Source organism: Rhinatrema bivittatum, chromosome 1, assembly GCF_901001135.1.
Source record: "Rhinatrema bivittatum chromosome 1, aRhiBiv1.1, whole genome shotgun sequence".
Taxonomy (NCBI): domain Eukaryota; kingdom Metazoa; phylum Chordata; class Amphibia; order Gymnophiona; family Rhinatrematidae; genus Rhinatrema; species Rhinatrema bivittatum.
The window spans coordinates 285,163,084-285,177,456 of NC_042615.1; the positions used below are offsets into that span (position 1 = coordinate 285,163,084).

The 14,373-nt window shown below is 45.5% G+C and overlaps 1 protein-coding gene across 1 annotated transcript in view; it reads right to left on the reverse strand.

Annotated features, from left to right (window-relative positions):
- Positions 1-14,373, reverse strand: part of SEMA4F (ssemaphorin 4F) — a 158,901-nt gene that overhangs the window by 17,480 nt on the left and 127,048 nt on the right. The window contains exons 6-10 of the mRNA XM_029595937.1: positions 12,913-13,032; positions 11,409-11,551; positions 10,877-11,052; positions 9,918-10,065; positions 9,482-9,704 (exon numbers count right to left, since the gene is read on the reverse strand). Coding sequence (XP_029451797.1) covers positions 9,482-9,704; positions 9,918-10,065; positions 10,877-11,052; positions 11,409-11,551; positions 12,913-13,032 — 810 coding nt within the window. The remainder of the gene's footprint in view (positions 1-9,481; positions 9,705-9,917; positions 10,066-10,876; positions 11,053-11,408; positions 11,552-12,912; positions 13,033-14,373) is intronic.

The following is a 14,373-nucleotide window of genomic DNA, read 5'->3' on the forward strand; positions in this document are numbered from 1 at the left end:
ATGGTAGTCCTCTCATATAAGTGAATACCTAGCTGCAGGTTTTCTCCGAATGGAGCAGACCAGCAGACACCAAACAGGTGCCAATGGGCACAACAACCTAGGTGCTGCTGGACATGGAGAAAGACAGCCTAAACCCAAAAAACAGGGCCCTAGGCGGAAGAGTTCGGTTTAGACCCGAAAAAGGTATCTGAGGACAGATTGGCCAAAACTGCTATCCTGCCAGCCACCCCGTCTAAGCAAGTGAGCTGCAAATGTATGGAGGGAATTCCATGTTGCAGCCCTGCAGATCTCCTCTCGTGGGGACTTCACACAGATTAGCCACAGAAACTGCCATGGCCCGGACGGAGTGAGCCTTACTAAACAGGACAGTCAAGCTGCAGGCCCGCTTGCACATAGCAGAAGGAGATGCAGTCTGCTAGCCAAGTAGATAGTGTGTGTTTGGCCACAGCAACTCCCAATCTGATTTTATCAAATGAAATGAAGAGTTGCGAGGTCTGTGTGGCCTGCTGCTCTTTCCAGGTAGAATGCCAAGGCCCTCTTACAATCCAAAGTATGCAAAGACCTTTCGCCCGGGTGCAAATGTGGCCACGGGAAGAAGGTAGGCAGGATGATAGGACTGGTTCAGATGAAAGTCTGATACCACCTTAGGAAAGAACTTAGGGTGGGTACGGAGAACCACCCTATCATTGAAAACTTTGTATAAGGTGGGTAACGTTACCAACGCCTGAAGCTCGATGACCTGGCACGCTGAGGTGACCGCAACCAAGATGAAGACCTTCTAGGACAGAAACTTCAGGTCACATGAGAGCATGGGCTCAAAGGGTTCCTTCTCAAGGTGGGCCAGGACCACATTTAAGGTCCCAGGACACAGATGGAGGGGTGCAGAGGAGGCTTTAAGTGAAGCAGACCACGCACAAACTGTCTGACCAAAAGGGTGTGCTGAGATGGGCCCACCATCCACTCTAGGATGATAAACCCCGATGGCACTCAGATGCACCCTGACAAGAGCTGATTTTTAGACAAGACTCCAACAGACACCAAGGGCATCAACGGCAGCGAGGCACCCAAAGGGCCTGGTGCTGGAGGCGGTAGCGTCAAGATGGGTACCAGAGACCCCAAAGGCCCCAGAAGCCTTCCTCAGAGGAGCCTGGAAATCGGTATAGCCCCCGAAGGCTGCTGGGGGATAGAGGAACCGCCGGGTACCAGCTGCGTAGGGAGGTCTGCACAGTAGCACATCGAGGCGTTCCAGCAGCAATGCCAGATTAGAGGGTGGGGACTCTGGCATCGTTGGAGGTACCGATGGGGCCTGCAGCTCAATGCCCTTAAGGGCAAGGAGTACCACTGATTGCACCCTACGATCCAGCTCCTCCTCGAAAGCCACCTTAGACAGGGCAGGTGGAGGAGGAGCAGGTGCCACAGAGACATGGGGATCGGTGGGGAGCTTCTCAGACTCCTGGGAATGACTGAGCACGGAGCCTGGTCTCCGTGGGGCCATTTCGGGGGCAGAACGGAGCCGGAGCAGGGGTGGATGCCGAAGATTCAGTGTGGAGGGCCCTGACTCTTTGGGGCTGAACAGCTTCTCCATTTTGTCGAGACTTGCTAGACGACCCTTGGGAGTCATCTGGGCGCAGAGATGACAATCCCCGGACATCGTGCGATGCCCCCAGGCAGAGAATACAAACTTCATGCGGATCAGTTAAAGACATGGTCCGTGGGCACTGCCGGAAACTGGAAGAAGCCATGCTAGAGAGTGGGCAGGGCCGGTTGGACACAGTCTGTGAAAAATCCCTGGAACCAACCACAAAGGTGGTAACTTACTGCGCCATCCCACTGACTAGGGGGGAACCAAAGAAGAGGGATGCCACACAAGGCGACAAAAAGGGGGAGGAAAAAAAAAAAAAATCGCAAGAAACTGCAAAATAACAAAACATAACAAAACAAAAAAAAAAAAAAACCCCTCAGAAAAAACACAGCAGAGCTCCACTACCATGAGGCAACTGCACCGCAGAAAGAAATAGGCTGAAGGGGGACCCTGCGTAGCCGCGCGAATAGTGGCATCCTGGGCATGCTTAGTGTGCCAGTCCAAGTTTCAGAAACTTTGACAGACGTTTTCCCGTGCCGGGCTCCATCTGATGATGTCACCCATATGTGAGGACTACCATCCTGCTTGTCCTAGAATGGTAGAAATCATCTTAGGCCAAAAGTAGGTAGGATTTTCACATTGCCAAAAATTACATATTTATCTACTTTATTAATGTAGCATCTCCAGCAATCAGCAGAGATTTTCAGGTATATATGAGAATCTATTTAAAAAAAAGTGTGACGTATATTCAATGAATTACATTAAAGAAAACAATGTTATGGAATCTCCATGGTACTGATATTGATGCCACAAGCGTACAGAGTAAGCAATTAGAAGTTGGCTGGTTTAGTCAGATCAACTTTTCCCATGTATGGAACTGGCAGCAGTTTGTGAGCATGCAACACTGATCACATTACCCCCAACATGCTCTTTTTTTGGGGACAGAATAGCAGGAAGGAAAAAAAAAATGGGTGAAACAAGCGTGGCATACTACAGCCCCAATCTTTCCCAGTCTCATGATCATGGGGGCAGGAGGATCCAGTAGGGCATACATGGAAGATTAAAAAGAAATTTGATTTTTTTGGTCTCTAAATATATTTCTGACTGCTTTTGCTTCCCCCCTGCCCCCTCCATGTGGGTATAAACCTATTTTTTTCAGCATCCTATATAATAAACTGCTAGGTTGGTCTTTCTGGGAAACGTGTGCACACACCTGTTATCTAGCACCCGGCTGCATACATGAGCACATTTCCTGGAATGACAGACACCGCACAGGGCCATGCAGGGAGCGAGAGGCAGCTGCAGCATGAGGCAGCCCCTGCCACTGGGAAAATATATAGGTTTTGATAACTGTTTAGATTGACAAAGCTTGGTGGTAAGACATGAGGGGCGATCAGGGTGCTGGGTGTTGGATTAAGTATGGGAACCTGTATGCTCATCTACCCAGTACAGCGGAGAACCAATGAGACAAAAACCAAAAAAATGTCTGGAATAAGAAGTGCTATTCTAAAAGCAGTCAGGCTTCTATAGCTGACGGCCAGCATATACCCTGAACAGTGAGGACAGGATTAACCAGGCAGACTGAATGGGTCACATGGTCTTTTTCTGCCACATTCTACTATGCTTGCATCAATTATGCATCCCTTTGTCGCATTCTGATATGATGAGTGTTTTAATATAATGGCTGCAAAATCCATTTTCTTGATTGAATGAAATTGCCGGGTCCCGGGCCAACAGCTGTAATCTCCGAGTATCCTGCTGCTGCTGCTTCGCTAGTAAAGCAGCCAGCTTAGAAAGTGCCTGATTCCTTTTCCCTGCCCTGTGACCAGAGGTCTCCTTTCTTTTTCCTGAGCCTGCAAACCAATGCTGGCAGACAGGAAGGGAGGAGGCCTCCAATTGGTCTGTGGGAACAGGAAGAAGGAGGTGGCCAATAGCAGAAGCAGCAGTTGAAGATGCTCCTGTTGCTGCTATTGGCTGAAAGAAGGATCTTCCTGTCAATCCCAGGAGGTTGCCCCTACTGGTGAATTTAGCGTGGGTAGAGATAGCCCAAGATGTATATAAAGAGAGAGAATGAAGTGAGTGTGTGTGTTACTGAGTGTGTGCATGGGGGAGGGAGTATATCAAGGGGAGGGGAAAGAACATGTCTGTGAGAGTATGTATGTTTGTGCAAGAGGAAGAGAAGTGAAAGTGTGCTTGCCCTACAGAGACGCACAATACAAGGTATGAAGGCACCGTCGAGGCCACCTGGGACAGCCACCCTCCCCTCTAGTTCCAGCACTGCCCCTATCCACCGTCCAGCAGGGCTGCTAATTCATAAAAATGCTTTTTGTACTGACAATCTAATTTTATTTGATGTTTTACATTCACACACACAAACATACACAGTTTATCATTGTCATTTTCTGCACAGCTGGACTGACCAAGCCAAGATTTGCCCCTTTATGCACTGAGCCTGTTCTCTGACGCAGAGTACTGCAGCCTAACAGATCCTGAGCCCTGGGCACTGTTGCTCAAGACACTTTTACTTGTATGACATTATTTTTATGGACATGTGTTTTTTGTTCAAATGTTTTTAAACTATTGGTAAATGAACTGACTGCTGGCAACTCTGCAACTCCCCCCTCCCCACATACATATATTCTAGTGCCAACCTGGCCAGTTACTCCCTGTCATTAAGGGGCAAATTATGAACAAGGTGCCTAATTATAAAAGTACATGCATGCACTCTTCGGCCTGCACAAACCCAGACAATTTTTAAACTCAAGGCTCCTGCATACAGTGCATTCGGGGATCAGCTTGTCCTGCGGCTAAAAGTACAGATATCTGCTCACGTGGTGCTAATGATGGCATATAGCATGAGCATACATTATTTTAAACTTAACAGTATGTGCAAAGTTGCCAATCATGGACTCCAAAATGCCCCTCGGACCACCTCTTTTTAGCTCATGTGCATGCTTTCAGACGACTGAAAATCTGCCAACACGGATTCGGGAAATATACCCGCATCACCGCATAGGGGCCCAAGTCACAGGAGCTACGCAAAGGGCGCACCACTTCTGTGCGGTGGCTGGCAAAAGGAAGTTTCCACATTTGAAAACTTGCATGCTTCCATTTGATTCTCACATACATACATGAATCCAGAACCCAAGCGTTAGTAACATCATAAACAAAAACCATTGTTTCACATAAGGGAAGGGTCAGGGAGTGAGGAACTAGAATACCATAGAAACAAGTCAACTAATGCTGTAAATTTCTACTCGCCCCTTACCTAGTTGAAGGGTGAGTAATGAAACTATAAATCTAATTAACAAGATCTAGTCAGTCAAATTATGGATTTTCTCCATAATAGCTTACTGCAATGCAGTTTGCATGCTGCGTCTGTGGGCGCTAGCTGATCTGCATATCGTAACACATGTAGGGTGTGTGTCCCTGTTGTGATGCTGCATTACGCAGATTTCACACACAGGCAGCAGCATCCTCTGATTCCAAGTGAGGTGCTTTCTTCTTCTCGCTTGCTCATTTTACAGAAAAGCATCTAACAGGCCCCCGCCCTCTCCTGCCTGCCTCCTCCAAGCCTTCTGGTTTTCTCTGAAACCACAAGATGGAAGACTCTGGCGGTCCTGGCAGCAAAGGTCTTAATGGAGACCTGGGCAGGATCTCTTATTTGTACAGTACAATGCAATGTGTGGCCTCGATTATGAACTTTCGCAAACATAGCGCATCGTAACTCTATTCAGGCTCTGTCACTTTGCAAATATTCTCCTCAAATTGATGAAAATCCAATTAAAAATTAACAAATTGAAAAGAAAGCTAAAAAAAAAAAAAAAAAAAAAGTAAACACACTTCACTTCCCTTTACTTATAATTTAAACTAATTCCCATGCTGAAGCAAGAAAGCCCACCACCTAAGAATTATGGAACAGAATTCTGAACTAGAAAGAGAGGTCAAGATTCAAAGTCATTTAGATGGATAACTCCCAAGTTAGCCACATAAATCGTTAGTTTTGAATATTGACCTCAAAATTCTTAATTTGCTAGCTAGTAAAGTTCGGCCACGGAAAAGATTTGCAGTAAAACTGTTCCATCGTTTGTCTTAGACAGATGGAGGTTTCCAGAACAGCAATATCTGTAGTTATACAAGCCAGAATGTGCAAGACCATTCCTGGGCCATAAGCATGAACATCTCCCAAAGCTTCTGAATCTACTTATGTCAAACATCTAGCTCTCCAAGCCTTTGGGGGTCGATTTTCAAAGAGTTATGTTAAAAATGAGCATGTGTTATACTTGCGTAATCAAGGTGGTTTATTCTATGGGTATAGAATTTGGGTTTACCCTGATGTAACTAAAAACACTCAAGAAAAAAGAGGAGAAAGTTTCTACAAATGAGACAGGAGGTGATATCTAGAGGAGCAAAATTTATACTCCGCTTCCCATGCGGATGCATAGTAATATTTCAAGGCACTAGATACATCTTTGATCCAGTGCAATTGCGCGCCTATTTGGATTCATCTTCCTGATAATATAATCACAGGTTTCAGTATTAGAAATATTCACGATTCTATAAATCCTATAAATGGCAAATGTATTAATAGTTTAGAAAGTTTCTTTAAACTGCTCAATGTTTTCATGGGACTCCCTGGTTACCTATAATCAAGTTGAAATTTCAATAAAAATAAAATTAAACCCCTCCCCCACAAAAACGAAATGGTTTTGCTGTGCTGGGATAGTTTGTCTTGATTCCTGGACTTGGCTCCTGCACCATGGATCAGGCAGGGGCTGGAGACACAGCACTGAGAACCCCAGCAAAGGAAGGAGTCTCGGCCACTCATTGGTGACACCTACTGGGTGAACAGCATGCTTACGCCAGGGACGTAATCATAAGGCTCACAATGCTCAGCCAGAGAACTGTCACTGTGAACTGGGGAAAATACAACAGACAGCCAAGAATGAAGTCCCCTTGTGAAGGAGCATGTAAGGAATTCCTCTCAAAACACCTTAAAGGACTGGGAACAGCTATCTGTACCGGTCCTTCTCAAGTTCCTACCCAGCAAAGGATTCTGGGATGGATAAGAGACCAGGGCCAGAGGGATGAGAGTGGCCCAGGGAGAGAGACAGAAGCCTTGAGAATCCAAACTGTAAGTTACAATTATTTTGTTGTCCTGCACAAACCAGCTAATGTGTTTGTATAACAATAAAGAAGTTTATAAAAATTGTTGCCAGAGTCCAGCCTGGAGTCTGTTCTCTAGCTAGTCCTGTCCGCTCAGCATCACACCCCGATTGGAGCATGCTGGAAACCCATGGAGTAGAAGGTGACTACCTGGTAGAAAAAAAAATAGAATCCTTAACACATAATTATAAGTGTTATGCAAATTCCTTTTTCTTTTATAAACTTGTGTTCCATAGTTTGGTTGCTAGCCTTTGTTCAGCATTTTCAATGTCCCTCTTGCTTATTCATTCAAACTACAGCACCTTACCAGCACCATTTCTTTCCTTCCTGCCTTCCTCCTATTCTTAGACAATTTCATTGTCTGTTTCCTGCCTTTCTACTCCATGAGAAAACCATCTCTCTTCCATCAGTTGGTGCTTTATAATAAGTAAAAATGTTACCACATGCTGGTTTGCTTTGTCAGAACCTCTCACCACAGGTGAACACGGAACCAGTCTTACCCAGTAAGACAGTGTTTCTCATCCGACAGCATGGGCACCTCTGAGGGTATGCGAGCAAGGTAAAGGGGTATGCAATGGACTGCAAGTTGCCATGCCAACAATTCCCATCCCAATGCTGAAGCCCCTTCCCTCCCCCATATTCTTGGAAGCGCCCGCCACAGTAGCATACGGGGTGAGGGGGATGACACATGGTCCCTGGATGCTGGTCTTGGGGGCAAAGCCAGCAGGACCAGAGGAGCTGGTTTCAGTGTGGCAAGAGCAGCAGTGCTCTGTGCTGCCTGCTTTCCAGGTAGCCCAGCCAGCAGCATGGGCCAAGGAGAACTCAGAACACGTTCACAAGAGCCGTCCTGCACCTTCTGTGAATAACTACACTGGTTCATAACCTAAATCTCTGCAAGATTCTCGGCGCACAAGGGAACGCATCAGTGCCTCTAATGTCAACAACCAGATGATTCCAGGCCTGGTTCCAAAATATGCATGTCCTTCCTTCACTGCCCAGAGCAGAAGGCAATGCTGCTGCAGAGCTTCTGAAGGTCCACAGCAGTCCTTTTTTGCTTTTAAGGGGCTCAGATGCAGCCCTGGAAGAAGCTATTTCTATTGCTGTAGCCGTGCCCAACTTGGGACCAGCGTAAGACTGGGAGGGAAGAACTCCTACAGAAGGAGGAATGGACTGAGGTTTGAAAGAGTTGGTCTCGAATGCCTACAGGTCATGACTGCTGGGGAATGTACCCGACTCCAACTATCTGAAATGGGTATCAAACACAACGGGAGGAGGCGGGGCCCTGTTGATGGAAGCAAGGAGTGAGGAGGTTGGAAATGATCAGAGATGGCTAGCACTTTGGAAGAAAAGATTGTGACCATAAGAGTCGAGTAAAAGGAAGAGTTGGATGAGCGAAAAAGGAAATGTGTGGACACTGGATAAATGATTCCGCAGGCTGGAGGCAATGATGCTACAACAAAACGTTTTCTTGGGCAACTTTGAAAACTGCATGGACAGGTGCAGTCCATGGGTGCTGTTTCCCCTTAGAGAATCTGGGCCAGATCCACGGGGGAAGTTCATGCATGCACTGCCCAAGGAAAAAGCACTTGCAGGGATTGCCACTTATTTCTAAAGATACTTTTTCCTGCCAAAAACCACATGCACTGTTGCCTTTCCTGGCCATGCCTCCATAAAAATGCAGGTCAAAGCTGAGGAACAGCACATGTACTTTCACCTGCACACAGGGAGGGCAAGTTTTAAAAACTCTTATCAGGTAAACTCTTATCAGTAAAAGGGTTTTTTGAAAATTTGCCATCTTAAATAATAAGCAGGGAAAAAACAGATCAATAACTCTGATACTGAGCAAAGTCAAATGGACTTTCTTTCAAGGCTCCAATTCAGTGTCTGGCAGAGAGAGAGCAGTGAAGGGCTGGTGCTAGCAACTATCTAAAGCCTCTGTAGGTAAGGGCATAAACAGAATTCAGCTCTGCCAGGGTAAAAAAAAAAAAAAAAAGGTACAAAAAATCTGCAGCAGCTATGTGTCTCGCCAGTACAAGGGTATAGCATATTCGTTTCATACAGCCAGATCTGAGAATTGAGCAAAAGCAGAGAGTAAAAAATAGCACACGACACTTCAAAGTCAGGGTGCTTGCACAAAAGTGGAGGCCAACAACAGAATTCAAGAAAGTCTGAGATAAGAACAAAGAACACGAGTCTGAAGCCGGAGACTCAGCAAGTTCTGTGGTGTTTCCTCAGGAATGCTCAGACTTGATGGGCCTTGTGGTCCTTTATCTGCTATCAGTTTTCTCTGTTTGCATGCAAGCTCTCTTCTACTTGAAGCTTTTTTTTTTTTTTTGGCAACTTTGGAAACAGAAGAAAAACAAAAAAAAGGTGCACGCAAACTCTTTTGCAAATAAGCATTTCATGTGCACAAGACGCTAGCTGCACTAACTCCTCTGTGAATTTTTTTTCATCTTACAGAAGGTGCAGGAAATGAAAGTCTGGGGCAAAGATACACTATTCAAAACCTATGCAAGCAGGCTTTATTCCTCTTAAGTTTTGCTCACAGGTCTAGTTGGTTAGGCTCCAAGTCAAGCAGAGGTTCATCAATTCTAACTTTGCTCAGACTGCCTGAAAGCTCCATGATAATCCAGGTGCTTGTTCTACTCATGGGTCCCAGGAAGGGCAACGCATCGTACAGATTCTGTCTCCACTATTCCAAGTACAGTGGATTACCATGTACTGATATCTCACCTGTGCCCAGGTATAAGACTTCAAACTCCTTTCCAGACACACCCTTGACCTTCTGCACAACAATTTTGCGGTACTGTGTGTCCAGTTTCACTAGCATCGGCCGGTTCCGTGGGGGCTGCACATTCTGATCCATGAGAGGATGGTCTCGGACAAACGTCAGCACGCGGTCAGGAAGGTTGAGAGAAGAATGGATGCCCGCTGCCTTCATGGATTCTGTGACACACTGCAAACAAACAGCAATAGGGCATAACACATACATGTAGCTATTCATCAAACCCCACTGCTTCCCCCTCCACAAAAAAGGATGGTCCCATGCTTCATGTAAGGACTTCAGCTTCCATCTTCCCACAGAAGGTCCTGGTCCATCAGCTGCCTCCTCCTCTCAAAAGGAGAAACCCAGTATAACCACTGCCAACAGCATTAACCCTCCACTTACTGAGCCTGGTCGTGGGGTGGGTACATCACTGTCCATTACAGTTGACCACTTGTCACAATCACGTTTGAAGTCCTTGAATGGTCCATTGAGAGCACGGTGGATGTCCAGGATGTCATACGCACAGATGGCAGAGACCTCATCTCCATCCCTAAACATGAAATAAGCAACAGGCATAAAATTAAAAGGAAGACAGGAGAGAAGATTAAATTCAAGCATGCTTGACCAGGCAAAAAAAAAAAAAAGAGGGATCTTAGAAGCTAGGCAAGGCAGAGAAGAGACCAGAGACTGAGTAGGGTCTATGGAAGAAGGGAAGGCATGTATGCATGGATAGTCTGAGTACATCAAGTGGTTTTTAGTTGTCGGCATCTTCCACATTTCCATGTGTTTGTCATCAACATAATGCATGTTTTCTCTAGGAAGCAAAAGCAGTTTCCTGCACCTTCCGAAGCAAGCCCCTTTTGCCCAGCACCGACCAATCAGGCAGTGCACCTTCACTCCTCGAGTCACTCCCTCCCCTCACCAGATGCAGTAAAAAAGTTCATTCTGCGCTCCCTCGCTCCCCGATTGGCCGTTGCTGGGCAAAAGGGGCTTGCTTTTACAGCATCCGGGGGAGTGACTCGAGGAGCGAGGGTGCGGGGAATGCACCAGACGCTGTAACTTTGGATTACTGGCGACAACTATGGTATATGCCCTATAAGACGATACCCGACTTTTGAGAAGATTTTCAGGGGTTAAAAACTCGTCTTATACGCCGGAAAATACGGTACCTATAAAGTAGTAGGCAGGGTATCAGTTTGCCAGTAGCACAGCATGTACAAGTCCATTTTGTGTGGTCAGCACCCCCAAACGAACATCAAATGTCACGAACTGTCGGACTGGATTCTAGAAAACACTGAGAATGGAATCTACTTCTCCTCTATCTTACAAGGCAACATTTACATCCTAAACATGTTACTCACCAGTGAGAGGAAAAGATGCCATAAAAGACCGTAGAATTCCAGTTGGCAGAGTGCATGGTGAACATATCTTTCAGGATATTGAAGTGGATGCCGCTCTCTGGGTCCGAGCAAACCAGCTGTGCTTTCAGGAAGGTTGTCCACCGCTTCTGCAGGGTCTTCTGACCACCAATATCCCCCTACAAAGTGTGAAGGAGGAAGAGAAGGCAAAGACGGGATGAAGCAGAATTAACACGACGACTTCTAAAAGAGTGAAGATGCTTCAAAGCCCACTGAAAAAATTGTTCTCCTTATGGAGTAGTTTAGGGATTTTGTTCCTGGTTAGCACTGGACCGCTCTAAAGTTAAGATGCCTAAGTGAGTTAAATTCTGCAAGGTTATTATTTTTTTTTTTTTTGGTATATAGAACAATACCCATGAAAGCTGAGGCAGATTCTGAGCCGACTGAAATGCTACTTCCAGGGCTGAAAGATCCATGGTTTTTAAGCTCTTTGACATCTCTCCTTATGTCGGTTACGTTTCACACGAGCTCGTACCTTGCAGACTCGGGCCACACGAGACACCTTCACCTTCGTGTAGAAGTCATATTCTCTGGCCGTCTCCGTGAAGAAAAAATAAATTTTATCATTGTCCCCAGTCACACTCTCTTGCAAAAATGCCGAGCTGATGAAACTAGGATCTGAGGTGGAAAAAATGGAAACATTTCAAAACATCACAACCTCTTCCCTGTCCACAACGCAGCACACTGAGCATGCACAGCATTTCAGAAAATATTACTACCCGCAATGCTGCGATTACAGTGGAAAATTATAGTTGCTGCTCTGATTGGGGCTTAAACTGTGACATAAGAAGCACAGAACACACCTGGACGGGAGTAATCTGCTGGGAAAACGTAGTGCATTTTAGAGGGCCAGGGATGTTTTAACAGCATGGTCCCCTCAGCACTGGCACAGATGGTAAAACCCTGTTCACATGGATGCTGCTTAATAAATGATTGCTCCAAGCATATACAATTTTGTGCACAATTAATGGTGCTTTTTAAATAACCATGTATGCAGCAACATGTATGCTAACATAGCAAATGTCAGCGGTAAAATCCCAAAATGATCCATCTACTTTGCCCAGCGAGATGTTTAGAGTTGGAACTACGCAGGTTATCCTAAGGGTAAGGAGGCCCCATCCAAGCCATAAAAGCTGGTGGCCTTATTCATTCATTCATTCTTGCAGTGCACAGAGGGCCTTGTCCTGGCTGTTGAAGTACAAGAACCAATTGTCCCTGCCCTACTGTCATCATGAGTGAATTTAATCAAACTTCACTGAAGTAATATAAACAGCCAGATAGCGAAACATATTAAGCATAAGCTATGCCCAGATGAATTCCTTGAATGCACCATTGGTCAGTTGCAACTATTGCTCCATTTTGCTACCCCCATGGAGAAATATTTCACCAGAAGTTACCATAGGTTACCCCCAGTTCTTCATGTCCATCCTCCAGGCACCAGGGAACATCTATTTATCCCACTCTCTTCTGAATTCCATCACTGTTCTGGTCTTCACTACCTCTTCCAAAAGGGCATTTCAGACATCCGCCACCCTTTCTATGGTGCTTTGATTGTATTTCATTGCCATGCACACAGTGTATACCATAAGCCTTGATGTACAAATGAACTTGCCAGAACATATTTGCAAAAAACAGAGGTCCATGTTTGAGTATATTTTATGTACATGAAATTTCTCAGCATACAAAGTGCATAGAGTTAGCCTGGAAGAAGTTCTTCAGCAACTCCAAAGGGGCTGCGTGATACTACAGTCAGGAAATTTTTCGTTTTGGAACTGAGGTTAAAGGCCAAATTTCCAAAACCTTCTGACCTAAAAGAGTATGTATCATCACGGGCCTTGGAAGGATACCTTATTTATGAAAACTGGTGCAGAGGCTATGGAGCAGCAGTCTGGAAGCAAAATTAGTCTAAGTAGATGTATACAGACATACAATTTTGACAGTTTTCTTCGGGAATTATCCTTTAACGAAGGCGCACTCACCATTGAGCCATGCCACAGAGGCATCTGTCCGGATGCGCTCTTCTGGGTTTCCTGTCGTTCTGGAGATGATGGGCTCCGTGCCCAGGAAGTTAATCACGGTGGCTGCATACAGGATACCATCTAGGATAAAAATCAAAGCCATGGTGTAAGGGGGGAAAGGGCAAGATAACAGGCAAACCAAAATCCCAGATGAGGTGAGAGGCAAATATACAGTTAGCTAGCACCTACTAACAAGAAAAAAAAAAAAAAAAAAAAAAGAGGATGAGACACTGTGGTGCAAGGCACCTGACAAACAAGCAATGAGAGAGACTTCATGGTATGGAAAGAATGTTGGAAAGCCTCTGTAGACCCAATTTCAGAGCAGGGTTTGAAATTTCCAGGACCACTGCAGGCCTGCTGAATTTGCAAGAGACTCGACACAACATAGAAAGAAATCTCTTCTAAGTTGCTCTCGCAAAATGCTGGCGACCTGGAAGAGAAGCCTATGCTTCAGTAGAAAGTGATCAGATTTGAAAAATGAAACTCATTGTGCCCCTCTATCAGAATTTCTCTTTCATTGGTATTAAGTCAAGAGACTGGTCCTTGCCTGCAGTCTGCCTGTTGCTCTTGGGAAAACTGGATTATTATGAACACACCATCCTATTACACTAGAGGTGTTCAGGGAATAATCGGAGATCTAAAAAAAATGTACTCCCTTTAACCCATTTCCTCTGCCAAGAAATAGTTTATAAGAAGAGAATCAGTCTAATAACTGAAATGTGTGTTCAACAAAGGGCAAAAATCTCCAGACATAACTGAGGAACAGAGATGAGCATTGATTACTAATTTCAAGGATATGTACACACACTATAGTGGGCACTAGAACATTTGAAACCATGTTTGTCCTTCAAGTGACTCTTGCTCTGCTTATACATATATGTTGATACATGTTGGTTATTTAGTTTTCAGGTTTGTTGTCCTTCCTGAATTATGAACTGTAAAATTTACCCTAGAGTAAATAAGTATTTGGCTCCAGGAGTTACATTCAGCAGACCTATGAGAATAACCTGCTACACAACCTTTTCTTCCCTTATCCTGCATTTTTCACAAAAGACTACTTCCTCCTAATAGCTCTAAATCTAACTATGGGCCCAATTCATTAAGGCTCTTCTACCATTCTGTGAATGTTAGGGCTGGCGGCTCACGGGATGCTCCCGCAAGCCGTCCCACTCACCACTGATGCCAATCTGGGGCCTCAGCTGCACGGACTCCACCTCCTCACCCTGCTGCCATTCAGCATGGCAGAGACGCCGCTTGCTCCTCTCACAGCCACCAAGTGGACATCATCTTCTCCTGCTCCCTCGGCGCGCACACCCTACACCAGGATTCTTAAAGGAGTCATGGCGGGAACGTGCCATGGTGCCCTCTGATGACATCACCAGGTCCCTCCTGTTTAGACCCCTCCTAAGGAGCAGAAGGCAC